This window comes from Leopardus geoffroyi, chromosome B3 (assembly GCF_018350155.1).
Source record: "Leopardus geoffroyi isolate Oge1 chromosome B3, O.geoffroyi_Oge1_pat1.0, whole genome shotgun sequence".
NCBI classification, from domain to species: Eukaryota; Metazoa; Chordata; class Mammalia; order Carnivora; family Felidae; genus Leopardus; species Leopardus geoffroyi.
In genome coordinates, this window is record NC_059337.1 from 98,865,078 (window position 1) to 98,892,590 (window position 27,513).

The following is a 27,513-nucleotide window of genomic DNA, read 5'->3' on the forward strand; positions in this document are numbered from 1 at the left end:
GAAAGTTTAACCTTTTTAACAGAAGGTTAAATTTCTACTCCTTAGTGGGGAGAAAACCCCAACCATAAGTGAAACAAAAAATGCAGGACAGGTGACCTAAAGCTAATCTGCTACTTCTCTCTGCTATAATAGGCTTAACTAAATTGTTCTCAGAAAATGTTGTTATATTTTGGTAGCCAGTGCATCAATGCCTCTAGCTAGCAGAAACCTCAGCAGTCATCATTCACTAACCAAATGGCATCTGTCCTAGGAATGTGCAGAAGTGACTGGTGCTCCAGTCTGAATAACAAGCATGGATTAGGTCTGGGCATTGTAACCCAAAGCGAGTTAGCTTTTGAAGCAAAATAGACTTGAATTGTTGTATTTACTTTCCAGAGCATTCAGATCAATGATAATTTTATGACTGAAAAGCTGAAATAAATACATTAATCAGGCCTCATAAAATTCTACGTTTGCTTCTACAAATTTCTTCTCAAGTAAGATTTATTTGATGCCAAAGTTGCTGAGCGTTGGGTCTCTCTGACTACTCTTAGGAAACTTCATTGTTGCAGTGCCAAAGAGTTGGTGAGTTTCAGTGGGGGTTTGCCATTGCCATTTGCCATTTGCTCCTGTGTTCCATGGTTCAAGCTTCTTGGAAGGACTCACTATTCCTGAGCTCCTGGCTCTCAACTCCCACTGTTGCAACAATGGATTTGGGTCCATCATTTTACCTGTTAATCAACTACTTCACAATGGTCACAGTAGCCAGTGATAAAAATCACTGCTTGGGGCACCTGTGTGGCTCAGTCAGTTAAGCATCCAACCTTGGCTCAGGTCATGATCTCATCGCTTGTGGCTGCGTTGGGCTCTGCGCTGACAGCTCAGAGCCTGGAGCCTGCTTCATTCGGATTCTGTGTCTCCCTCTCTCTCTGCCCCTCTCCTGCTTGCATCCTCTCTCTCTTTCTCTTAAAAATAAACATAAAAAATTATTTAAAAATTCACTACTCAAAATTAAACTTCAGGTTTCCCAGAGGCGGTACTTTTGGATGTGTTGTAATTGACGTCTAGTTTTTGAATTAATTTGGCAAGATTTTCCATCTTATGGAAATTAGCCAAATAGTTAGATCTTTTAAGAGTATAAATATTTTTTCTTCAATTGTGTGTCTTTATCAGCTCTCTCGTTACCTTCTTCACTCTGTGTTATTTCTACTATTTACTATTATTATTTATTTTACATTATATTTTTGTATGGAAAACAATCCCTAGGAAGTGAGGCCGTGTCACTTTTTCTTTGGGTTCCACATTTCTGTGCAGTTGCTTGGATGCTCCGGAGAAACCGTTGGCAACATGTTTGCTGCTGGCCGGAGTTAAGAGTTCCTTTTCTCAGGAAGGAAATGTGCAAGTGACAGGAATGACACAAATAGGGACTGGGAAACAATCTTCCTGCTTTCATCTGCAGTAAAGCCTAAACTAGCTCTGGGACAATGAGTTAATCTTTAGTTCATGGTTTCAGAGAAGGCTTTCACCATTTTATTAGCAGTCCCCATCTGTTCGGGATGGCAAGTCTTATTGCTTGCTTGAACGGCTTTATTTTGCTAAGTGGCAAATTTATGAAGGTCATTCCTTGGGTCAAGATATGTCACTGACACTTTGGAAAGGGGGAATTGAGCATTCCCTCTGAATGCTTGAACTTTTTTGGTAGCATAGAGCAATCCACGAAAGCTTATACAGTATATAAGTGTAAGATTTTGTTCTATCTACAACTACATTTTTCCATCCCATCTCTAGTAGACCAATCTCCTCCCTCCACTCAGCTCAGGTAACACAACCAGCAGCAAGAACTGAAGCCAATTAGGGTGAATTTCCTTATTTTATCCAATTTGACCTCGATACCCTTTCTCTACCTCTGTTCATCTCTCCCATCTTGCATATGGCTCTTTAAAATTCTTTCTTTCTTTCTTTCTTTCTTTCTTTCTTTCTTTCTTTCTTCCTTCCTTCCTTCCTTCCTTCCTTCCTTCCTTCCTTCCTTCTTTCCTTCCTTCCTTCCTTCCTTCCTTCCTTTCTTTCTTTCTTTCTTTCTTTCTTTCTTTCTTTCTTTCTTTCTTATTTTTAATAAATACTTTCACTCATAGTATTTTCGTTCGTCCTGGAGTCTGGAGAGATACCACTAATGAATTTTTAGTCTAACTCAACACTAACATTCTCTCTCCTATTTTAAGAAATTTGTTCTTGGGGCGCCTGGGTGGCGCAGTCAGTTGAGCGTCCGACTTCAGCCAGGTCACCATCTCGCGGTCCGTGAGTTCGAGCCCCGCGTCGGGCTCTGGGCTGAGGGCTCAGAGCCTGGAGCCTGTTTCCGATTCTGTGTCTCCCTCTCTCTCTGCCCTTCCCCCGTTCATGCTCTGTCTCTCTCTGTCCCAAAAATGAATAAACGTTGAAAAAAAAATGCTTTAAAAAAAAAAAGAAATTTGTTCTTAAATATATCCCTTCCCATCACAGTTTAAAACAGTTTCCCCCAAGTATAAAGTAACCTCTTTTTTTTAATGTAAGGTACAAGTACTTTCAAGATGCAAGCTTGAAAAATGTATTCTTCACAGGTCCTTTTGGTCAATGGAGGGGAATTTCTATATGCACCATCATTCCTGAAGCAAGATGACTAACTAATGCCTGGAATTGACTCATTTGTGAGTTACAGGTGAAGTGCTTTGGCCACGAGGTTCAGCTAATAAAATAATGAATTCTCTTTTTCTCCCCCTAGGGTAGGATTTTATCTTCTAAATTATCACTATATTCAGTGACACTTAGAGGCATTTATTTTTTATTTTATTTTTTTCATTTTATTTATTTATTTTTTTCAATATATGAAGTTTATTGTCAAATTGGTTTCCATACAACACCCAATGCTCATCCCAAAAGGTGCCCTCCTCAATACCCATCATCTACCCTCCCCTCCCTCCCACCCCCCATCAACCCTCAGTTTGTTCTCAGTTACTTAGAGGCATTTAAATTAAGGAAGAGCTTTTTAAATTTCTCACATGCCACCATTCTCCCACATGGTTAGAGGCAAATATTTCCCCTTTCTCTTGGTACCACTCTTCTGTACGAGTGTTATTAATTACCCACATTGGCAACTAATCATTTCAAAGACAGGTTCTTGAGGCTTTGAGTTTTTCATCAAGAAAAGGATCATTCAGCCCTATCAAATGAATAAGACATGTACCTGTTTTGAGAAAGGCTTGAGATTTTAACAGCAAAACTGTGAACTTTCCATTCCAGAAATGTAAATGTCACCAATAGCCTCATCAATAAACATTGAGTGGAATATGCAAAGAAAGCATGCTTTTAGTGTGTAGAATACTACATCCTTGTACAGAGAAGTTAGTGAGGAAACACAAGTCATTTGGAGACAGAGCATGGTGGTGCGGACCCATCCACAGGGGAGGACACTATTTATGCTCGCCGCGGTGGAAGTGATGCATACAATGTGGTGTTTCCTAGGCTGTGAGGCTCAGGGAGACTCACTAGATTGTCATCTTCAAAGTATGTGTTTAGTGCCCTCTGGAGGTAAGGAATGTCACTCATGTCTGGGTTCAGGCAAAGGGTGCCAAAGGTCTGTGACTGCCCTTCATGGACGTTGCCAAAGCGGGTACGGGCTGTTCAGAAGTATGTCCCGTAGCTTTGGTGAGCTCCAGCTGTGTGTGTGGCGCCTGGTGATTCCATGGGCACCCTGGGCACTCTGTTCTGTATTGTCCCTCTGTGACTTCTGCTCCTACGTGGTAGGAAGCAGAGGATCACAGATTTTGCCAAATGAATTCCCCCTTAATGATAGGCTTATAATCAAAAATGATTGTGATTAAAATTTTAGGGTTGGACCCCTAACGGCAGTCAAAGGTTTCAAGTGTTTTGGTGTGCCCGATCTTTCCAAATGTCTTGACTGTAATGGACTTAACAGAACTTGTTGCCAGTAGTTTTACTGGGATTGTGCTGATTATTGGGTTAAATTTGTTGCTTTTTCTTTCTCTTTTATTTTTATTAAAATTTTTTTTAATGTTTATTTTTGAGAGAGAGAGAGAGAAAGAGAGACAGAGTGAGCATGAGCAGGAGAGGGGCAGAGAGAGAGAAAGAGAGAGGGAGACACAAAATCTGAAGCAAGTTCCAGGCTCTGAGCTGTCAGCACAAAGACTGATGCCGGGCTCGAACTCACGAACCATGAGACCATGACCTAAGCCAAAGCTGGACACTTAACTAACTAAGCCATCCAGGCACCCTGATTTTTCTTTCTAGTAAAGTCTGTAGCCCGTTAAATCATATCTGATTATTTAAACAAATTTTTGTGGGCTTGGATAGGTCTGTCTTCCACCCTCCCTCCCTCTCTCTCTCTTTCTTCCCCATCCCTCACCCCAATCTAAATCAAAGGGTTACTTGTTTGTTTTAAGACAATGGCAAATAGCTTACGTAAGCAATTCGACAAGCCGGTAATATCCCTTGTACTCTTAATGATATGACTATAATTTTTTAATAAACATAATGGGAACATGATAGGCAATACATGGTAAATAACAACCAAGATAATTGTCACCATAATGATAATGATTCTAACAAGATCCAACAGCACACTTGGATTCAAAATCAAACCTGTGTATAGTTACAATTGGGATGTGTTGGCTGCTGTAAAAACAGTACACTTTATTGTTATCCCTCAGCACTCTCGCTCCATGATTTTGTTGGTACGTTCATTTACCGGCCACACATGGAAATTAAAGCCTAGATTTTTGGGGGGGATATTTTTGAATAACTGTAACTTTTTTTTCTTCCAAAGAATCTTAGAATTGAAAGATGACCAACAAGAAACCTGTCACTTCGTTTTGCACACATATGAATTTACTCTAAAATACTGGAGCAAGTACGTATTTAAGATCATTGTGGAATTACTTCAAATTCTGAGCGTTACATAAATAAAAATAATTCTCTGATATTTCTTTGGGCCTACCAAAAGAAAAATGACATTGTCAGTTTCCCGAGAAAAGCGCAGATCTCATTAATGGCACACTTCAGTGTTGTCACAAATTCCCTGTGAGGATCACAGATGGTGAGGATATGCTAAGGTCCTATTCAGGTCAAGAAGGCCCAGAAAGGATGTTAACAAAACATATAGTTCATGTGGCACCTGAGTGGCTCAGTCAGTTGAGTGTCTGACTTTAGCTCAGGTCATGATCTTCTGGTTCATGGTTTTGAGCCCCATGTCGGGCTCTGTGCTGACAGCTTAGAGCCTAGAGCCCGCTTCAGATTCTGTGTCTCCCTCTCTCTGTCCCTCCCCTGCTCACATTTTGTCAACAACAACAACAAAAAACATGTAGTTTGAACAAGACACCCAGGGGTTCCGGTTTACCGTGCTTATTGTGGGGATATCGCCCAAGTAGTCTCAGAAACATGAGTTAGTAATATCCCTTGGAAGCTCAAAAGCAATTTTTCCGTCAGTAGCTTTCTGACATTTCATTAGTTCACCACATCCTGAAAATAGATATGTGGCTCCCAGTGTTTTTTTTTCAAACCAAAGAATAGTATTAACAAACAATATTCCTCAAATACGGTCACAGCTGCATACATATGTCTCAAGCCACTTTCCTAGGTCCAGAGACAATCATGCCTGTGTATAGACTAATTCTACACCACATTCTCTAGTATTATGGAAAGTCAATCCCTTGGAGAACTTCTTCAGTGTACTTACTAAGTGATACCAGGTTTCCAGGCATTCTCTCTCAATGACAACAACAATAATAGCTAATATTTATTGAGGACTGTGCTAACGTGCTTGGCAATTTCCTACGATGTGATGACTGCTTCTGACCTGATTGTACACACAGGTGAAAGAAACTGAGCCACAGGCTTGCCCACAGTTAGAGATCTAGTAAGTGAGAAAGTGTGTCCTCACACCCCATTCTCTGTGACACAGAATCTGGGCTCTTTACCTCTCAGCGCCAGCTTGCCTCAGAACCAGAACTATTCAATCTGCTCAAGCAATCAGTGCTTTCAGAGAGGGGCATGAGGAGATTATAAAGACTGTCTTTATACACACTCACTTTCCAGCATCCTTAGCCTTTTGGATTGCTCAAGGAGAGAAAGTTGCCAGAAAAATACACACACAACTCTCCTCTTTGTCAGCAAAAAGCAGGGCCCCTAGAGAACTCTGCCAAAGGGAAGCGGAAGACCATAAGATTATCCTTGCCGGACTATGAGTGATGGGTTAGCCAACAAAGACAGAAAGAAGTACTGTGCTTGGCAAGCGATGTCTATAAAAGGCCAGTCTTTTCTCACAAATCTGAGGAGCAACAGAAATGACAAGAAAGGGGAAAGGCAGGAGGGAGAAAAGCAGAGGGAGGGAAATTGGAGGCTGCATCAGTAGTCACGGCGTCGGCCCTGCTGGCTGTTTTTAGAAGCAGTGACATACAATCCACTGGCAACAGCAGAGAAACAAATCGCTCGAGACAGAAGACAGAACAGCTTTCCTGCCGTGGGGGACAGCCAGCCACCTGTCTCCTGTTTCTGTGGCCCTATGGGATCAGGGGCAGGGAACGCCGCCCAGAGCAGGGTGGAATGCGAGCAGGCAGCTGCTGCTGCTCAGTGTCCCCGGGCACACCGCTGTGCCCTCCTGGGGCAGGTCACCAGGTTCCTCTGCAGTCCCTCCATTAACTGATTTTCACACAGTCCCCTACAGCAGAGGCAGCACTGAGCAGAGGCACCTGGGGCGGGGGGGAGGCTTTCACACCCCTCTGCTACCGTTTGACATGGAGAAGTGATGCTTTCTCAATCCTTGATTCCCTTTTCTGTCCAGGTCACTGCCCTTTTGTCTCCCACGCAGAAAACCTGGAGTTGCGGCTACAGTCACTATGTGGTTTATCACAAATGGTTCACTGCGTTCTGCTTAAAGATACCAAGAAAGTGTCTGAAATGTCTTAAAAAAGAGATTTCCACAGAGAACAAGTTAAAATCTGGTGGCTACCTACTGAAACGGTTGGTCTACTATTTAGAGAGAAAATCCAGCTGTCCAGCTCATTTCCTGAAGATAGCTGTGGTTTTATTTTAGGTGGCTCTTGGTGGTTCAAGTGGTATTCTGAGTTCCACCATAATAATAAAAGTTCTGGGTTTCTGAAGAGTGTTACATGAAGGGCAATAGCAACAATCGTTTAGTAATGTCAGAGCAGGTGACGGAATCAGGTTTGAGTGCATTCTAAGATGAACCTAAGAGGGTTTTCCAGTAAGAGCCACCACCAAGAAACAGCAATGGCATCTCTGGAAGCAGGGTTATAATCGCCAGCCTTGCTTCACTGTCTAAGCCAACAGGCTGAGGCTCTCTGAACATTAGAGCCCTGTGCACTTTTCTTTCCAAACTCCTTCCTGGTTCAGATTTAACTTCAAGGCACGCAATTTTCTTTATCAAGGAATCTACGGTACCTCTTGATAAGATTGCACTGCTGCTCCCTCATCAGGAACATGTGGAGAGACATGGCCCTGATTCAGCACCCAGAAGTCAGGCCAGCAGACTTCATCACAGGGCAGAGCCCTCAAGGGCTCTTCCTGGACTTTGTTGCCCCAGCTCTGCCGCCTGCCTGATTGAGTTCCACGGGCCCTCTCAGAGCGACACCTGGGCAAGCCACAAAGGCAGGGGAGAAAGGTTTATATTCCAGCCACATTATTGCTCTGACTTTGGGGCAGAAAGAAGCAGGTGTGTGGCTCTAAATGTGTTTTGCAGCAGGTGGGCAGCGGAGGAGGGAGCCTCTTAGAGGAGGAAGCTGGAGTTGGGGTTTTCTTACTTTTGGAGAAAACTGTTAAGCTTCCCTGGGGAGAGGTTGTTCTTTATCTGGCTGCCTGGCTCCCTGCCTTCTGGCTGAGCCCCCTGGGGCTCTGGGTCCTGGTGTGTGTCTGGGGCATAAAGTTGGAAGGTTGGTGACTGCTGCTCAGGGCTCAGCATTGCCAGTCTTGCTGCGGGTCTTGCCCAGGTCTCATGCCCTAGTTGGCAACTAGTTTATTGCCTTGTTTCTGGTACCCATGAAATGGGTGCTGGCCCTGTTTGATGAAGCTTCCCTGCCACTAAGCTTGAGCCCCAAATCTTGCAAGCTGTGCTCTCTTATTTCTTCATTTCTCCCTTGGTTTTCCTACTGGAATCCCATTAGTTTAACAATGGGGCCTTCCCCTATTCTTCAGGGACTATAGCCTGTTCCCAACCTGCTGGGGTATCTGAGGCTCACAGGGCCATTCATGAGCTCCCGTGAGGTTGAATCCATTGCCTGCTGCCCACATCATGAGCTCCCTGAAGTTGGCTGTCTAACCCCAACAAAGGGCCTGTGGTCAGACCTCACCTCTCCTTCCACCCTAATGTCAGGCCAACATTGTGCACCTCATATCCTCTACCCACTGGTAGTTACCCTGGGGCTTACTGGCCATGCATGTGGACCTCTGCTGACTGTCTACTTCTGGGCTCCCTCCTGCGGGGTTGTTCCCATGTCTCCAGCCTGCTCTCACATCTTGTTGTCCTGCTCCAGTGAGGGAGTGGATGGGGTATCAGATGTCTCCAGGAGGACCAATCCTTTTGCCAATAGAGCCCACACTCATAATCAATCAACTCCACTGTGCGATGACAAAAGTCTGTGTAGCCGTCCCGTCACACAGTTCACTTCAGAAGTTAAGAAAAACCTTGTTTGTCTTCTGGAAAGCATGGTTTCCATTCCCATTTCAAAAATACCTTTTGCCTCTGTATGGCCACTCTGGCCACCTTGTCTAAAACTTCAACCCCCTTTCCTAGGACTTCCATCCCCTAATCCTTATTATTTTTCTTAGCTTTTTTTTTTTTTTTTTTTTTTTTTTTTTTACTAAGTACTGCATATTTTACTTACTTATCTTGCTTACTGTTTATCCCTTCTGGTGGAAAATAAGCCTCATGAGGGCAGTGATTTTTATTTATTTAATTGTGCCTACACTCAGAGCAATTCTTGGCCCAGGGGAGTCACTCAATAAGTATCAGTGAGGTAAATGAGGGAGTGTGTGGGGAATGAAGGGATGCTTGCTCCTTGCTCTCCAGGCCACTAGCCACCAAGACTGTGGGCATCTGGCCCACCCGTCTAGCCTGTCCATCCCGGCCCTGGGAGCCTGGCTCCTTGGCTTTCTCCTCTCCCATGGAGCAGCACTCACCTTCAGCTTGTGCTCATGCTCCTTGTTGACACGTGCGAGCAGCTGGGCTTTCCTTCTGTTGAGGGCGTCGATGAGGGCATCACACTGGGCCACCAGGCAAGCCTCGAACTCCACACTGTTCTCCTGCATGAGAAAGCACATCTCTCAGCCGCAAAGCACCTGGTCTCCTTGGGCTGCAGGAGAAGACAGAGCTCCCCTGACCATTTGTGGGGTACAAATCCCTGCTGAAGGAGATGAAAAGGAACTCTGTCCACAATGCACATTTCACATTGTTTCAATACCTGGATACATTTCATTCTACAGTGATAGTGTTCACTTTAAATTGAAAAGGACAAATATTACTTAATAAATTTATCAAAAGGAAATCATACCCACAGTTTACACTATATTGTATAAAATAAAGCTTCAGTTTGTGGAGTTGAACATGAATCTTTCTGAGGGCTGGCGGATGTCTGCTTATGTATGGTGGAAGGTGGCATTCAAAGAAGCTGCTGCCTGAGCAGGTGGGCTATTGTAGAGGCATGAGAGCTAAAGAATCATTAAATTCAAGAGAAGAGGGAAGAAAGAGGACAGAAGTGGTTTTCAATATTAATCAATAATCCAATGATAATAGAACTTTATAAGAATAATCATGGGCAAAAGTACTTGCTGCTTTCATTAAGGAAAGCAAATAGTTAATGTACATAGACAGTCAAGAACAATTGGCTTGACTTCTACCCAGCCCTAAAAGTCAAGCCACGAACCAATAGCTTGTGGGGGAACACTAACCATGTTCTAAACGAATTATAGCTTCTCTGTGATGTTTACATTGAATGTTGGATCTATTTTCTTGATTTAAATCTGTACATGCTATAGCATTTCTTTCAAGCAATTCTCTCCCTAAATCATAAGCATTCATTAATGATAGTCCTTTCAGTAAATCACATATGTAATTTTGATTGTCAAGTGATAATCTGAAAGACAGTTATAATTTATAGCAAATGAAAGATGAATACTCACACATACATGAATAGCATTGAAAAAATAGCACCCGAGTCAACTGTAAGCTCTAGGGGGCTGGCAAGGAAGGAACAGCTTAGCCTATCAAATTTTAATTTATTCTCTAAGTCATAAAGAACTATGTCTCTTAATATAAGGATCTACTGATAGGCATTTGAGAACTTTTTAAATGCAAGATCTTCTTCATGTAATGTGTTATATTAGTAATTGCTTGACTAGTGCCTTCTACATGCTAAGTTTTGGCTTTCCTGGCAATTGTTTTTGAGTACTCAGAGAAGTCCTCTGGAAAACGTCATTTAAGAGGGTTCTATGTCCCACACAGGGTAATATTGGGAGGATGAGGGCAGCCCTCTTGCAGTTTCTGATTTAGAGCAGAAGGAAAGCTTTGCTCTGATGAAGAGGTGGGGTGCAGGGCAAAAGCAAAGAAGGACTGACCAATCACCTCTGTTGCTCTGGAAAACAGAAGAAAGTGTACAACTGTTAGATTGTCAGGGGATCAAAAGTTTTAACATGAACATGCATGGAAAAAAGAGTGAGGAAATCAATATAAGATGCTTTGAAAGCCTGGCTTACCTTTAAAAAGACCATTCTACTTTGACATGGGTTAAATATTAACTAGGAAAGCCAATTTACTGGAGGCCAGAGTGAAGGTTATTTCTGTGAGGCAAACCTCGAAACATAAGAACAGTAAACAGTGTAGAAGTTCACTAGTTAAGCATCTCATGCAGTTTATGGTTTCTCCCTTTAGCAATAGTGGAGGGCTCACGAGCTCTCAAATACTGGCTGATCTTTGGGTCATTGTGTCCAAACAAAGCAATCTGAAATTATAGTTACCAGGGGGGTCATGGTTGGAAAACACTTAAGTATCTAAGTAGAGAAGAAGCATTACTATGGGCAGGAAGGAAGGAAAGAGTGAAAGAAGGAAGGAAGGAAGGAAGGAAGGAAGGAAGGAAGGAAGGAAGGAAGGAAGGAAGGAGGGAAGGAAAGGAAGGGAGGGAGGAAGGAAGGAAGGAAAAAAGAGAAAATGTGACCTGTTTGTTATCATCAGATAAGATATAATTATTGCAAGGTGTTTTGGGAACCTGAAGAGTTTTAAAAACTCAACAATAATGACTCTGAATTCACAAAGAGGCCTCTTTCTAAATACACAGTAGTGGAGAATTAGGACCCTAGTGCCAAAGGTAGCAACTATTTGGAAAACTAGGTTGTGTTGCTGGCTTGTTGGCAAAACACAACCACCTCGAGAAGGGGTATGTTTGAAGTTGGCCTGTATGTGTGTTTGTATTAGAAGGGACAGAGCAGAAAAGAATAATTGGAATTTCTCCACAACACATTAAGGTAGAAGAAACAAACTCCCTGCTACACAGCTACATCTTAACCCACGGAGTTTGCTTTCTGTCTCAGGTGCTGCCAATACCTGGATCTGTTGGACCATGTTGCGGAGCTGCACCAGAAACTCCTTGGCTTCTTTGGCCCTGTCTGACAGTCCGTTCAGCGCCTGGGAGAGCTGGCTCTGCAAAGATAAAGAAGGAATCCAGGGAGCTGTAACCACAGGAAGTAGCAACAAGGTCTTACGGTGTTGTTTTGATCCAAGACCCAAGAGTTCTCAAGCCCCTCAGATTCCTCTTCTCAGAGCTTGGGGCAGTTAGCCAACATCTGTATATGAGGATTCTGGTACTAATGGCATCCAGGCACCTTCCACAGGCTCCTGAGAAGTTTCTCCTCTGAAGCAGTGAAAGCTCCTGGTCATTGCAAAGACCCTCGCCAGCTGATACCTGCCTGGAAATTCCACATCTCATGAATTAGTTAATTAATTCAGCAATAATTTACTTAACTTAAAATTAAAAGCTAAAGTGAGTCAGAAGATATGATGATTATCAAAATTATTTAGGCCAAAGTGCTATTGGTCTGGCGTTGGGGCAGGAAGAATACAGTCAAGAACAGGATGAAGGAAGGAAGGGTTAGAGCACTGGTATGATGCTCTGGGGCTACTTCAGTGTAATGGCACATACAAAACCCACGACCACATTTTTTTCATCAAGGTCACCCTCCTTCTCCCAAATACAGCCCTGTTGCCCTAACTCCTGTCCACTCCTCAACCAAGGAAGACTCTCATCCTAATTTTCCACACTGTCCTGTCCATCTGGAATGCAGTTCTGCTGGGGGCCATGTGTCCAGGTAAACACTGGCTTTCCCAGCTTCCCTGTCTGCTGGGGTGGCCATGGGACATACTACTAATTGATGAGACTCAAGTGGAAGATGGCTGGGGGTGAGGAGGGGTCTGAGAAAGCTCTTGCTTTTCTGCTAACATGAGACCAATGTGGCTGGTACAGCCTCTGCCCTTTTGTTCCTGACTTTATGGCAGATGTCTTATGACTCTCACTGAGAAGGCCAACATGGTAAGGGAGGAGGGGTGGAAGAAGAAAGAGCCTAGCTCCATTGGCATCATTGAGCAGCTGAACAACAGTTGAGTCTCCTACCACTAGGCTTCTTGTTTGTGGGGAAAACTAACTCCTTGTTAAGTTCCTGTTTGGGATTTTCCATTACTTTCAGCATTGTACTTAATGCAAAATTCCTTCTGCTATATCCTTTCATCTCGCCTGTAAATTACAGAGACAAACTCCTTTCCCACAACACCTTCTTTAAAGACTAAAGCCCACTCTCCTTACCAACACAAAGCTTCATCCCTCTCTCCTCTCAGTAAAAGGGCAGAATCTTAAAATTGTATCTCTTGGTCTAATGAATGTTTCTCTTCCTTTTTTCTCTTCAATCCAGTACAGTTAACATACAGTGTTATATTAGTTTCAGGTGTGCAATATAGTGATTCAACAGTTCTATACATTACTCAGTGCTCATCAAGTGTACTCATAAGTGTACTTTTATTCTCTTTCACCTTACCATATGATCCAATAATTCCACTACTGGGTATTTACCCAATGAATACAAAAATACTAATTTGAAAGATATATGCACCCCTATGTCTACTGCATTATTGAAAATAACCAAGATATGGAAGCACCCCAAGTGTCCATTGATGGATGAATGGATAAAGAGGATATATAGGAGATAGATCTAGATCTAGATATAGATATAGATATATAGAAGATATATACACAATGGAATATTACTCAGCCATAAAGAAGAATGAAATCTTGCCATTTGCAAGAATGTGGATAGATCTACAGAGTATAATGCTAAGTGAATGTTCTTTTTATATCTGCCTTATTAAATACAAAGTTAGGCACTGGATCTCTTTAAAAATATGCATGTCAAATGCTTGATAAAAATAATGTGGGGAGATAGAAAGAACATAGGCTTTAGAAGGGTTCAAATTCTGGCTCTGTCCCTTACTAAATGTGACCTTGAGAAATTACCTCTGCCTGAGTTATTCCAAAGCAAACAATGGGAAGCATAATAATATTTTGTAGTTGGGTTATTGTGAGGGTTTAGTGCACTCGCCAATAGGAAAGCTCCTGTTAGTAAGGGTAATGGTTAAGGGAACTAGTCCAAATTCATAAATTCTGCCAGTCAGTGGCTTTTCAAACTTTACACATGGTTTTACCTCATCCATAAAATGAGACGAATATTACTCTTCTCAGGTGTTATGGGCATTGCATGAGATATTAGATTAAAGCCCAGAACCTCTCTGGTGCATGCTGCGTGATTAATCAACATTGGCTGTTATTCATCTTCTTCCTTCCTGCTCACAAACACCTGCAGACTGACTGGGGAGAGTCACAGGGCAGATTCCTGGAATGGGCTCTGCTCATCCCTTGTACTTTGATTTATGTACTCAGACTCTGGGAGGCTAGACCAACACAGCTGAGGAAGAAAAAGCACAAAGTGAGCTTGCAATGCTGGAAGGGCTGCTCAATTATTTATTACTAGGTCCCAACTGCACCTATAATTTGGGGTGAAAGTTTTCTCCTCAAGAACTTTTTCCAAGAGCCGAGGGGATGAGGGAGAGCAGTAGAGTCTCATTTAGAAGAGCAGGCAATAAAATGAGACAGACATATTCTAAAGGAGACATTTTTCATTGTTACTTTAAACTCACTTCCCTTCTTCTGAATGAGCAAAAGTTTGCTGGCTATCAGTTTTCTTCCCTCTTTTTAAAAATTTTTTAATGTTTTTATTTATTTTTGAGAGAGAGAGGGAAACAGAGCAGGCATGTGGGAAGGGCAGAGAGACAGGGAGACACAGAATCTGAAGCAGGCTCCAGGCTCTGAGCTGTCAGCACAGAGCCTGACATGGGGCTCAAACTCACGAACCACAAGGTCATGACCTGAGCCAAAGTGGGACGCTTAACCGACTGAGCCACCCAGGCACCCCATCTTCCGCCTTTTATGATAACCTATGCCTTAGTAACCACATTTGTATGCTGGAGTACAGAAGCCAAGTTCACTCATTTATACAGAACAGACGCGACCTGATTTGTTGTATCCCAGCCTTGCAATTAATTATACAATGTAAGCTAGATCTGACACCCATTAAAAATTGTTGACCAGGTACTGCTATCTACTTAGAAAAAAATTATTCTGTAGTATACAAAGAGTGCTGGCCTCATCCACTCCCAGGTTTTGATATGGCAAAGCAATAAGTCAACTGGAAAAATCAATTCGTTTGCAGATTACCTTTCTTTGTGTCTATATTCAGTCCCAAGAATGCCTTCTACCTGGCTAACGATGGTTCTGGTATTTGATAAACAATTGCATTGTAAGATAAAGATCTAAAAACCTTTCTCTTAAGCTTTGCCAACTTGTAGAAATTGAGCAGGAAACAATGAAAAACCCTGGAAACTATTTATCATTAGAAAATGCTCTTATTATAAGGATTTATGTGTGCGTCGCTTTTATAGGATAGTTCTTTGATCACATTTATAAGCTAAATCTGATGTAGAAGAACATTATTATTGATTGATTTTGTTTCCCAGAAGCATTTAAATTCCTGCTCTGGGCTAACAGAAATGTTCTGTATTCAGGACCACAGAGCAGCCTTGTAAATTTATACCAGAACACCAAAGATGCAAATATTTAGTGTGTGTTTTTGTTACAGCCTCCCTGGCTGTATATGTAGCCGTTAGAAGCGGTTTTTAATGCCTAAGAAATGACATTCTGATTTCCTGGATATTTGTTTTCCAATTTTCTGAAAAGGTGTCACGTTCAGAAAGTGAATGAGAGTGGGGAAATGATGTAGCCGTGGAGGCACTGACAAATTTCCAGGCAAGATCTCAGAGCGTGCTCTGAATAACCAAGATCTCCCAGAAAGAAGGCAAGTTGCTCAGAGCTTGAAGGAGAGGAACAAAGCACTCTGCCTCCTCCTTCCTTCTTCTGCTGCTTTGTCCCTCCAACTTCCACCCAGATTCCCTACACCTTCCAAAGGAGTGGAGGTTATAAGGGGTCAGAAGCTCAACCTGGAAGCCCCGGGGGGAGGACAGTTCACAACCCATTATTACTTAGGCTCAGCAAACCGGTATGGGATTCAGTTCATCCTGACCAACTCCTCACTTGCCAGAGCATCTGCCCAGCTGCCAAGGCACGCCCACGCAGAGGAGGGTGCCCTGCCATGAACATGATTCACGTGTCACTTCCTCCCTCAGTTTACTATGAATATTGGATGGAGACAATGGGGACAAATGAAAGGAAGCTTCCTAGCTGTCTGCAATCTGAAGTTACGGGCATGGGATGGGTCAAAAGGGTCAACCAAAGAATTAGTACAAAATAGATGAGGTGACAAACCAGCAACAGTGGCTTGATGGCCCTGTGACCCTGTCACAGTGCACGCCTCCTTCCCAGGTACCAGGGTCAACACAAAATGCAGGAGCAAAGTGATGATTGATGCCATGTGATTCTAAAGTAATGCCCCTCGGAGAATAACAATTTTTTTCTGGAAGAAATACTGTTTTTTTTAAGTCTTACTACATTATTGACATTATATAGTTAAAAAGAAAAGGCAAGAAATTCTAATAGTTATGATATATTGATTGTTTCTTATTATCAAGGAACTGATGCGTGCTTTTAATGTGTATCCTATTTAATCCCAGTCACCACCCTGCAATTTTGCAGAGTCTCAGAGAGGACACACATGAGTTTAGGTTTTATTTATCTATTTTTTTTAGTGTTTATTTATTTTGAGAGAGAGAGAGAGTGGGGGGCAAGCAGGGAAGGGGCAGAGAGGAGAGAGAGAATCCTAAGCAGGTTCCTTGCTGTCAGGACGGAGCTGGACATGGGGCTCGATCTCATGAACCGTGAGATCATGACCTGAGCTGAAACCAAGAATCAGATGCTTAACCAACTAAGCCAGACAGGCTCCCTGAGTTTAGGTTTTACAACTTACATACAAAAGAGTAGGAACACAAAACCTAGTCGTCTGACTCCAAAGTTGTCCTCTTTGCTTCAGCTGCCCAAAGAAGAGAAGTCTTCTCTCACTCAAGCAGGAAGAATAAAAACAACCTGCAGTGAGAGCATGTGAAACCAAAGAAGGTGATTTGGTGGGGGGATTATGATTGATTATGAGGGAATTTGATTATACTTAGCAATCAGATAAGATGTGAACATGACCTGTAAGCTCTGTGGAGGACAGAAGGGAGGAAGACCTTACACACCTATAATCTAACACACTGTTCCATATTATTCCATTTCTGTTCCTCAGTGCTAGATCTGGACACACAAGTACACAAATATCCACACCAAAAGCTAATGCATAATGCCATTTACCTCCTTTTTAATAACACTTTAAATCCAAACATTCTGTTTTCGTCATTCTTTAAAGCATAAACATGGACCAGAAATGCTGTTATTTCACCAGAGAGCAGCAACTGAATGAGATAGGACAATGGGAATTAATCTGGCAGTGGGGTTAAGAGGACAGACTTTACAGTCAGATGGACTTGGCTTTAAATTTTTTTTTTTTTTAACGTTTATTTATTTTTGGGACAGAGAGAGACAGAGCATGAACGGGGGAGGGGCAGAGAGAGAGGGAGACACAGAATCGGAAACAGGCTCCAGGCTCTGAGCCATCAGCCCAGAGCCCGACGCGGGGCTCGAACTCACGGACCGCGAGATCGTGACCTGGCTGAAGTCGGACGCTTAACCGACTGCGCCACCCAGGCGCCCCAGATGGACTTGGCTTTAAATCCTAGCCTTTTACTAGCTGTGTGACCATGGACATATCACCATCCAACTGTAGTGGATATTGTGGTGCTCTGCCCAGATTCCCTTCTAAAGGCTGGTGTGTTCTTCTTCCAGCTGCTGGGAATATCACTGTTGATAGATGGCACTAGGCGTTGTTCTTGCCTATGGGGAACTGCATTGCTCAGCGCTGGGCCCACATCCAGGGTGTCCCATGAATGACTGACTGGCCTCCTTGCCATGATCTGAGAACAACCCCGAAGGGCCATCCCAGCTCTAGAACTCCCTTCAGACTTGGCTGAGGCCACTGCAGGTCAGGTTCATCCTCTGCTCAACCCTGGCCTTCTCACTTCCTCACAGGTGGACCTACTGAAACCCTGAGCAGCTAACTATCCCTTCACAACTCTCTGAGTCTGTGTCCAGGAGCCCCAATTTAAAACACTAAGCTTGCTAGGTTTCAGTTCCCCCACCTACAACATGGGGATAATAACAGTACCTGCATCATAGGACTGTAGTGAGGATTACGTGAAATCATGTATTCAAAGTTCCTCTATACAACACCTGTGAGCATTGAGTAAGCATGTAATACTTATAAATAAGTACTATTTTTATAATAAGAATTATGTTAAAATATACATGCATAAATCATTGGAACATTTTGTTATGCCACATGTCCCAGTTTGGGGTTTGGTCAACTACGATTAGTCAGACAGTGCCCTAGACTGTAGTATTGTTCACAACTATTTGCCCCCTCCTCATTTTTGCCATGAGACTTGTGGTGTCTCCTGTAGAGGGAGCATGTGTTCTGCCCCATTCTTATTCTTGGCCACATGATTTCCTTTAGGCTAAAGAAACGTTGTGATTTTCTGCCAGCTCCTTTGCTCTTCTTGTCACACAAATTCAATGGCATGTGGATAAACTGGCTCTCAAAAAACACATTCTGATTTGTAACGTTTGCTAATTTCAAAGGTGTTAATACATAGTCGGTTTTAGGCTACTAACACGACATTACTGAATGTGGAGCTAGAAGAGGTGTATGTACTATCAACTCTTTGGAGCAGTGTGCAGGTATGACCAGGTACCTGCATACCTGCTACCACTGGGCATGTCCCACAGAGTGGCTGTGGGCTTCAGAAAGAAGACATATGGAACAGAACTTCAGACTACCTCCTACGATAGAATATGAGCAAGGAATAAACCTTTGCCTCTGAGATTTTAGGGGTTGTTTGTTACTGTAGCAAAACTGACTAATACAGACAGCAATGATAAACTTTTCCTTTTTGATTTGATTCATTCAATTTTCATGGAATTTTCTGTGGACCAGCCACAGTGATTCATGCTAGGAAAACAATGATAAAGAAAATAAATACAATCCCTTCCCTCGTGGAACCATCACTGTTCTGAAACCATCACCATTCTGAGCTTAACAATGTCCATTTAAAAGTTCTCTCTTATGGGCTCTCTATTGAAGCAGAAGAAGACTAGACTATTCTAACAACTAACAACAGAAATGTACCTTCTCCACCTCTAAGGGCAAATGAGAAGTAGCTGCTTTCCTCGCCAGGCATAGCCAGTTCTGGCTACAGTTTGAATTCCAGACATATACTCTGCATGGACTTCATCCACCCAACTCAAAATATTTATCTGCCTTAGACAGGAAACTCTCAAGCTGGAGATGCAAATCAACATGGAGGGTTTCTTTCAGCGAACTAGATAGAAGAGCCACTTATCACCTTAAGGCACAGCAAAAAAAAAAAAAAAAAAAAAAAGAAAGAAAAAAGAAAAGAAAAGAAAAGAATAAACAACAACAACAAACCAAAACAAAACAACAAAAAACCTGTTGCTTTGCCCAATGTTCATAGCTTCTTGGGGGGAAATCAATTTGCCATGTCTCTATGGCTTTTGCAGAGTGCTGGAAGCAATGAAAGAATTCATGCAGCAACTGTTGCCAGGGAAGGCATGAAACTTTAATAATGCAGCAAGCCTGTAGGCTGCATAGTCAACATTACCCTGCCCAAGGCTCTGTCAGAGAGCATGCCTTTCTATGGATATTCAACACACATGATATGTGTGTTGTTAGGCAGTTACTAAGTATTTACAGCCAAGGATCAAAAATATGCCTTCCTTGGGCTAAGCCTTCGTGTAAATATTGGATTTTACATCCCAGAGATTGATGAGTGGATAGATCTCCTTTGTACGTATGTTGCCTTTTCTCTGGGGAGAATTCTAGGGCACCCGTCAGCAGGCTCTGAGTCCTTTCCCAGAAAGCTGTTTTCTTTGTGGATCCCTCTGGCTGCCTGAATGTCCACACCTATCTGCCATGTCCTTCCCGGTGGTATAGCATTCTGCATTGTCTGATACTACTGGGGAACAATTTGAAGATAAGCAAAACAGATTTGAAAACAATAAAGTTTTAGTTCTCTATAGTTTTTAAGTGTCCCAGAGGGAAACTTTCATTCTTCAAATGAAGGTTTTTCTCTAAACAATTAAAAACATGTTCTTAGAAACATATATGATGAAGTGAAAAAAATCACTGAACTATTTTTTTATATAGAAATGCTTTCACTGTGTTCTTTCAGAGACACAAGTGTTAAGTGCCAAAGCTGATGACCATTATTTGTTCCTCATGTTTCCAGTGGTGAGAACTAAGTAACTACTAGTAGGAGCCAGACGTTTTTGTTTCAAGAAATAACTCCCCACCCTGCCCCCCAACCCGCCCCATGTTTCAAAACCAAACATGCTCCGCTCAGAAAAATCAGAAAATAAAAGACTTAGAAGAAAAAAATTATGTCACCAGATACATTATTTTTTGAATTTATTTTTTAAATAAAGCTTATTTATTTTGAGAGAGAGAACATGATCAGGGGAAGGGCAGAGAGGAAGGAGAAAGAGAGAATCCCAAGCAGGCTGTGCACTGTCAGCACAGAGCCCAATTGGGGGCTCAAACTCAAACCATGAGATCATGACCTGAGCCGAAACCAAGAGCTGGGCATCCTAGCACCCCACCAGATACATTATTAATAGCATTAATAATGAATCCTCGATGTTTATCCTTGGAGATCTTGTATACATTGATAGGCAAATATGTATCCCTCTATATAATGTGTATGAACAAAATTGGAATAATGTCATATACCCATTTCTGTCTTGATATCTGCTCTTTGCACTTGATATGATATAAATGTTTTCCCATCTGACTAAAAATATGCTACTTCCCCCTTTGTGATAGCTATCTAACACTTTGATAACATTTACTATGTGCCCAGCACTACTTGTAATGCTTTGTACATATTAACTCACCTTGTACACACACACACACACACACACACACACACACACACACACACACAAAACAGCAAAGATGGGTACTATTATTATTCATAATTTTTGTAGGTGATAGAACTAAGCAAGGGAAGTTATGTGGTCCAAAACCATTAAGCAGGAGTGCATGGGTGGCTCAGTCAGTTAAGCATCCGACTTCAGCTCAGGTCATGATTTCACGGTTCACAAGTTTGAATCCCGTGTCCGGCTCTGTACTGACAGCTCAGAGCCTGCAGCTTGTTTCAGATTGTGTCTTCCTCTCTCTCAGCCCCTCCCCCGCTTGCTCTCTCTCTCTCTCAAAAATAAATAAACATTAAAAAAGCTGTTAAGGAGATGCTGTGACCAGAATCTAATCTGTTACCCACTAAACTATGACCACTAACTCAATGTATAGATGCATCCTAATTGATTTAACTAATTTCCTACTTTAGGACATTTAGTTTGCTTTCATCTTTTGCAAAGAATTTCTGACATGAATTTCATGAAGTAAATCCTTCAATACATTCTTGATTATTCTCATTTCCTGAAATGAAATTTCACATTTACTTATACTAAATGTTATCATGTTATCAAAATGTCCTTGAGTGGTCATTCAATTTACACTCCTGATAAAGCTGATGTGAGTGATACTTGCCTATATAACTCACTGAAAATATCATTTGGGGGCACCTGGGTGGCTTAGTTGGTTAAGTGTCCAACTCATGATTTCAACTCAGGTCATGATCTCACAGTTTGTGAGTTCAAGCCACGCAAGGCTCTGCACTGACAGTGTGGAGCCTGCTTGGAACTCTCTCTCTCTCTCTCTCTCTCTCTCTCTCTCTCTCTGTCTCTCTCTGCTTTTTCCCTTGATCACGTACTCTCTCTCTCTCTCTCAAATAAATAAACAAACTTTAAAAAACCCCACAAATATTATCATTTGTATTTGTTTTCATGATCAGATAGGCAATGAATGAAATCTTACTCCTAAAATTTGCATTTTAAAATTACAGGGTAGTGGTTTCAAAAGCTTCTTATTGATCTTTTCCTAGTTAAGGTGAAAGTTCCCACTGGTATTATTTGTAAAGCACTCATGAGAGGTCCTAGCCCATAGAGCCCTACTAGTAATGCGTAAGTGTTTGTTCAGGAAATTAGTTTCTTCCTACTGTTGATGACTATCGGTGAACAAGGCTGGCCTCAAAACACTTGTTTGCTTACCAAGAATGCCTGAGGGACCAAAAACTGGAAAACAACCTGGAAAGTTTAGGTGGCCTTCCAGAGAAGTGAAAAGTCGTGGCTTAGTAGTTTTAGTAGAATTCGGTCAGAATGTCTGGTTCACAAAATCTCTACTCTTTAGAAGTTATAATCCTTATTTTGTGGATACATATATGTACCCAAGAGCTTCTGTAAACATTAAATGGGTATAAAAGAAGAATATAGTCTTTGCTTCTAGGAGAGAATATATATAATATAAAGATAATATGCACAATATAAACTTTTGTAACACGTTTGTAAGCATAATTAAACTTGTTAACTGGGTTATTCAGATACTCTATATTCTTGCTTGTTATTTGTCTCTTTGACCTACAATACTTTCAAATAAATATGTGATTAAATTTCCCACAAAGATTGTGCTTTGACTGTATTCTCCTTTATTTCTAGGAGTTTTTATCTTATATAATCTGTGGCTTTGCTGTCCTATATTCTTTGTACATTGATTGTACCTTTTAACATTAGACCACATCCGTCTATGTTTCACTTAGGTCTTTTGGCTTTGAACTTCATTTCATCTGATATTATCATATATACCCTCTCTCTTTCTCTCTTTTGTAAACTTCCTCATCTTTTATTTTATTTTATTAAAAAATTTTTTAATGTTTATTTTTTTGAGAGAGAGAGACAGAGAGCAAGCAGGGGAGGGGCAGAAAGAGAGGGAGACACAGAATCGGAAGCAGGCTCCAGGCTCTGGGCTGTCAGCACGTGATATCATGACCTGAGCTGAAGTTGGACGCTTAACTGACTGAGCCACCCAGGTGCCCCCGTCATCTTTTATTTTAAAACTACATTTGTTTTTAACTCAATCTGATGCTTTTTCTTTTACCTTATCATAGGGAAATTTGGGCTATTTACATTTATTGTATTAATTGATATAGTTGGCTTTATTCCATTTTTATCATATATGTTTCTATTATCCATTTTCCTTTAAAATTTTTTTTTGGCTTTATCACATTTCCTTTAATATCTTAAAGTATTCATCAGCTAATTTGGATATTTTGCTGTTTTTCCATTTTGCAAGCTGTTACCTTCCCATGTTTCATCACATGTAAACCTACATTTGTCTATAACTAAGTCAAAATTAACTAGCAACTTTAATTCTCCTACCCCACTACATTCCCCCAAATGCTTCACTTAATGTTTAATAATCTCTTAGAAATTAAGAAATATCATTTTTTTAAAAATTTTTTTCAACGTTTATTTATTTTTGGGACAGAGAGAGACAGAGAATGAACGGGGGAGGGGCAGAGAGAGAGGGAGACACAGAATCGGAAACAGGCTCCAGGCTCTGAGCCATCAGCCCAGAGCCCGACGCGGGGCTCGAACTCACGGACCGCGAGATCGTGACCTGGCTGAAGTCGGACGCTTAACCGACTGCGCCACCCAGGCGCCCCAAGAAATATCATTTTAAAGAACTCCTGGATCAAACAGAAAATTAAAACTGCATTTACAGGTTCCTATATATTAATGAGGAGAATCAGTTTATTTAATATGATGTTTTTGGGCTAGCTAGGCAACTCAAACACTTTACTACTGCTCCCTCTAGAAATACTGTTCTTAGGTGGAAAATAAAAGAAATGGATCATAAAAGAAAGAGGTGGCTTTTTTGCACTTAAGTGCTTCTATCCAGGATGGCTCTGATTATTCTTAAGTTCTAAGGGTTCAAAATTTCAGAATATTTTTTAATGAAATCTCAGCTTACTTGAACTTACCTTAGGAAAGCTATATTTGTCAAAGTCATGGGGTTATTAGTAGGCTGGGAAATGTTAAACGCAATATCTGAATTTTAATTCTGACCTTAAGACCCGAGTACACCACTAATGCAGACATTAGCACAGATTCTTTAAAAACAAAGGGCACACGAGGAGACACCACTACACACCTACCAGACTGACAACACCGAGTTCTGGTGAGGACGGGGAGCCTCATACATTGAGAGTGGGAGTTAAAATGGCAAAAACCACTTGGGAAAACTGGCTCTCTCTAATAAAGTTAAATATATACCTACCCTACATGACAGCATATGTCCACAAAAGGCTTGGATACAATGTTCCTAGCAATTTTATTTATACTAGCCCCAAAGCTGGAAACAGTGCAAATGTCTATTAGTGGTAATATGCATAAATAAATTGTGTCTATTCATACATTGGAATGAAAAAATTGTGTATATTCATACAATGGGATACTCTTTGGCAATAAAAAAGTACAAGCCAATTTATGCAAGACATAAATAAAATTTTAAAAATTATATTGAGTAAAAGAAGTCAGACACAAGAAAGTGCATATTATTTTTATGTAAATTTCAAGAATAGGCTATTTCAAGAACGAATCTATAATGATAGAAGTCAGGAAAAATGGGGAGAACTTGAAAGCAATGTAAAGAAATTCTCTGATGTGGAGATATGTTCTATATCTTGATTGGGGTGGTAATTATATATATGCATGCATGTATATGTATGTATGTAAATATAGACATGTACATATATATGTTAAAGTTTATTGAGCTGTCAATTTAAAATTTGTATACTTCATTGTAGACAATTTATGCTTTTTAAAAAATGGATATTTTGGGGCGCCTGGGTGGCTCAGTCGGTTAAGCGTCCGACTTCAGCCAGGTCACGATCTTGCAGTCCGTGAGTTCGAGCCCCGCGTCAGGCTCTGGGCTGATGGCTCAGAGCCTGGAGCCTGTTTCCGATTCTGTGTCTCCCTCTCTCTCTGCCCCTCCCCCGTTCATGCTCTGTCTCTCTCTGTCCCAAAAACAAATAAACGTTGAAAAATATTAAAAAAAAAAAATGGATATTTTTGATCCTGAATAGCCAAAGCAATCTTAAGAATGCACAAAGTTAGAGGCATCATGCTCCCTGATTTCAGACTATATTACACAGCTATAGTAATCAAAAAAGTATGGTATTGGCATAAAAAGAGACACACAGATTAATGGAACAGAATAGAAAGCCCAGAAATAAATTCACACATACATGGTCAAGTAATTTACAACAAAGGAGCCAGGAATTTATAATGGAGAAAGGACAGTCTCTTCAAGAAATGGTGTTGAGAAAACTGGACCACTATTTTACACCATACACAAAAATGAACTCAAATGGATTAAAGACTTGAACATAAGACCTAAAACCATAAAACACCTAGAAGAAAACCTAGGTGGTAACCTCCTTGACATCATTTGTGGCAATGTTTTTTGGATTTGAGGCCAAAAACAAAGGCAACAAAAAGCAAAAGTAGATGTGTGACTACATCAAACTAAAAAGCTTCTGCAAAGCAAAGAAAATCATCAGCAAAATGAAAAGGCAACTTGTTGAATGGGTTATATGAATATTTGCAATATGTGATATATGAATATTTGCAAATCATATACCTGATAAGGGGTTAATATCCAAAATATATAAAGAACACATACAACTCAATAGCAAATTAACAAATTATCACATTAAAAATGGGCAGAGGATCTGAATAGGCATTTTTTCCCAGAAGATACAGAGGCCCACAAGTACACAAAGAGAGCACTAATAATCAGGAAAATGCAACTCAAAACCACAATGAGATATCACCTCATACCCGTTAGAATAGCTTTTTCAAAAAGACAACAAATAGCAAGTGTTGGTAAAGATGTGAAGAAAAGGGAATGCTTATGCAGTGTTGGTGGGAATATACATTGGTTCAGCCAATGGAACACTCTAAGCGGGTTCCTCAAACAATTAACAATAGAACTACAATATGATCCAGCAATTCCACTTCTGGGTATTTATCCAAAGAAAATGAAAACACTAACTTGAAAAAATATACGCACCCTCATGTTAATTGCAGCATTTATTACAACAGCCAAGATATGGAAACAACCTAAGTGCCCGTTAGTAGATGAATGGATAAAGAAGATGTGAGATATATACTCAGCCACAAAAAAGAATGAGATCTTGCCATTTGAGACAATATGGATAGACCTCGAGGGTATTATGCTAAGTTGGAAAAGAGAAAGAGAAATATCATATGACCTTACTTATATGGTAGAATCTCAAACAAAACAAAGTAAAACAAAACAAAAAGACCCCCAAACTCATAGATACAGAGAACAGATTGGTGGTTGCCAGAGGCAGGGGGTAAGGGGTGGATGGAGGTGGTGGGCGAAATGGGTGAAGGGGGTCAAAATGTATAAACTTCCAGTTATAAAATAAATGAGTCATGGGGACGTAATGTATGCACAGCATGGTGACTATAGTTAATAATATTGCATTGCACATTTGAAAGTTGCTAAGAGTAAAAATGAAAAGTTCTCATCACAAGAAAAAAAATTTTGTAACTACGTGTGGTGATGGATGTTAACTAGACTGATTGTGGTGATCACTTTGCAATATATTCCTTATCATTAATATATCATCAATGATATATTCCTTATCATTATGTTGTCCTACACCTGAAATAAATATGTCATATATCAATTATACCTCACTAGTAAATACATAAATAGGTTAAAATAATGGACATTTTTTCCTCAAAGATGAATACTCCTTATATAATCAATCTCTGCTTACTAAGACCCCATGCTGTGTAGAAAAAAAATGTTTGCAGATGGCCTTGTTTTTTCAATTTAATCCCTGAATTTAAGTAGATATCTACAAAACCCTCAAGCATCTTGTAATGGATCCATAGAAATACTTCACTCAATTTTGTTTCATACTTGATATTGGGAACCGTCCACTTACAGGCTGTTATTGCCTTGGATCATCTCATGCCCTTCCCCTGGTCATCATGGCACTTTTCTCCTGTTGCAGAAGAATTCCACTCCACCAGTATCTTCGCCCACTCTCAGAAACGTCCTGTCCTTTGGGAAGGCACAAATGCCGTCAGGCTCCTAACACACATGTGCCCTTTTTAGTCAACTCATGATGCCATAAGTTTGTAGGAAGAACTCGTGTGTAGATGTTCTTGGTTCCCTTACTTTGACTATGGGCTTGAGAAGTATGTGATCCTTTCATCTTGATAATAAATCCACATATTCCCTCTCCGACAGTCCTAACATTTATTTATTTTTTTCGACAGTCCTAACATTTAATCTATAAAGTCCAAATATAAGAAAATTAAATTACCCTTAACATAACTCTCCTTTTCACTACTATTGCTTTGATTACTCTAGGAACACAGTAAAACACAATGTTTTTCTAATAAATGATTCTCTTTGGCAAAAGAGAAACTCTTTGGGATATCTTAGGTAGCATCTAAAACATATTTTGGGTTTTCTCTCCCGAGTATTGAAAGATTTGTTAGGATTCAGTATTTATAGGTCAATTCCCATCCAACATAAAATTAATAGTGATCATCAATATCATTCAGGAAAATGGATTGAAGCCATGTCTGATTTCTTTTCACCCTTTCCCTCTGCATCTCTGTCAATCCACCTCCATGCAAGTCAAGTGCAGCACCAGCCTAGTGAAAAGGGAACGGTTTCCATGACAACGGATTTTCGCTCTGCTAGTTAGAATCTAAGATATGACTCCCACAGAAATAAATCTCACCATGGGAATTGGTTGATTTTGTAAACGACTAAATAACTGTGCAATCATTTCCAAAGAAAAGCCTGTTCAAAGCTTGCACGAGCAAGGGGAGGTTATGCGAGGTGACTGCTGAATCTGCCGCTGACATC

General features: G+C 40.9%; 1 protein-coding gene across 9 annotated transcripts in view; it reads right to left on the bottom strand.

The window, feature by feature from the left end:
- TRIM9 (tripartite motif containing 9) overlaps positions 1-27,513 on the bottom strand; it is a 112,532-nt gene that overhangs the window by 38,308 nt on the left and 46,711 nt on the right. For all 9 annotated transcript variants that reach the window (XM_045450941.1, XM_045450935.1, XM_045450939.1 and 6 more), the window contains exons 2-3: positions 11,579-11,674; positions 9,163-9,285 (exon numbers count right to left, since the gene is read on the bottom strand). In XM_045450941.1, coding sequence (XP_045306897.1) covers positions 9,163-9,285; positions 11,579-11,674 — 219 coding nt within the window. The remainder of the gene's footprint in view (positions 1-9,162; positions 9,286-11,578; positions 11,675-27,513) is intronic.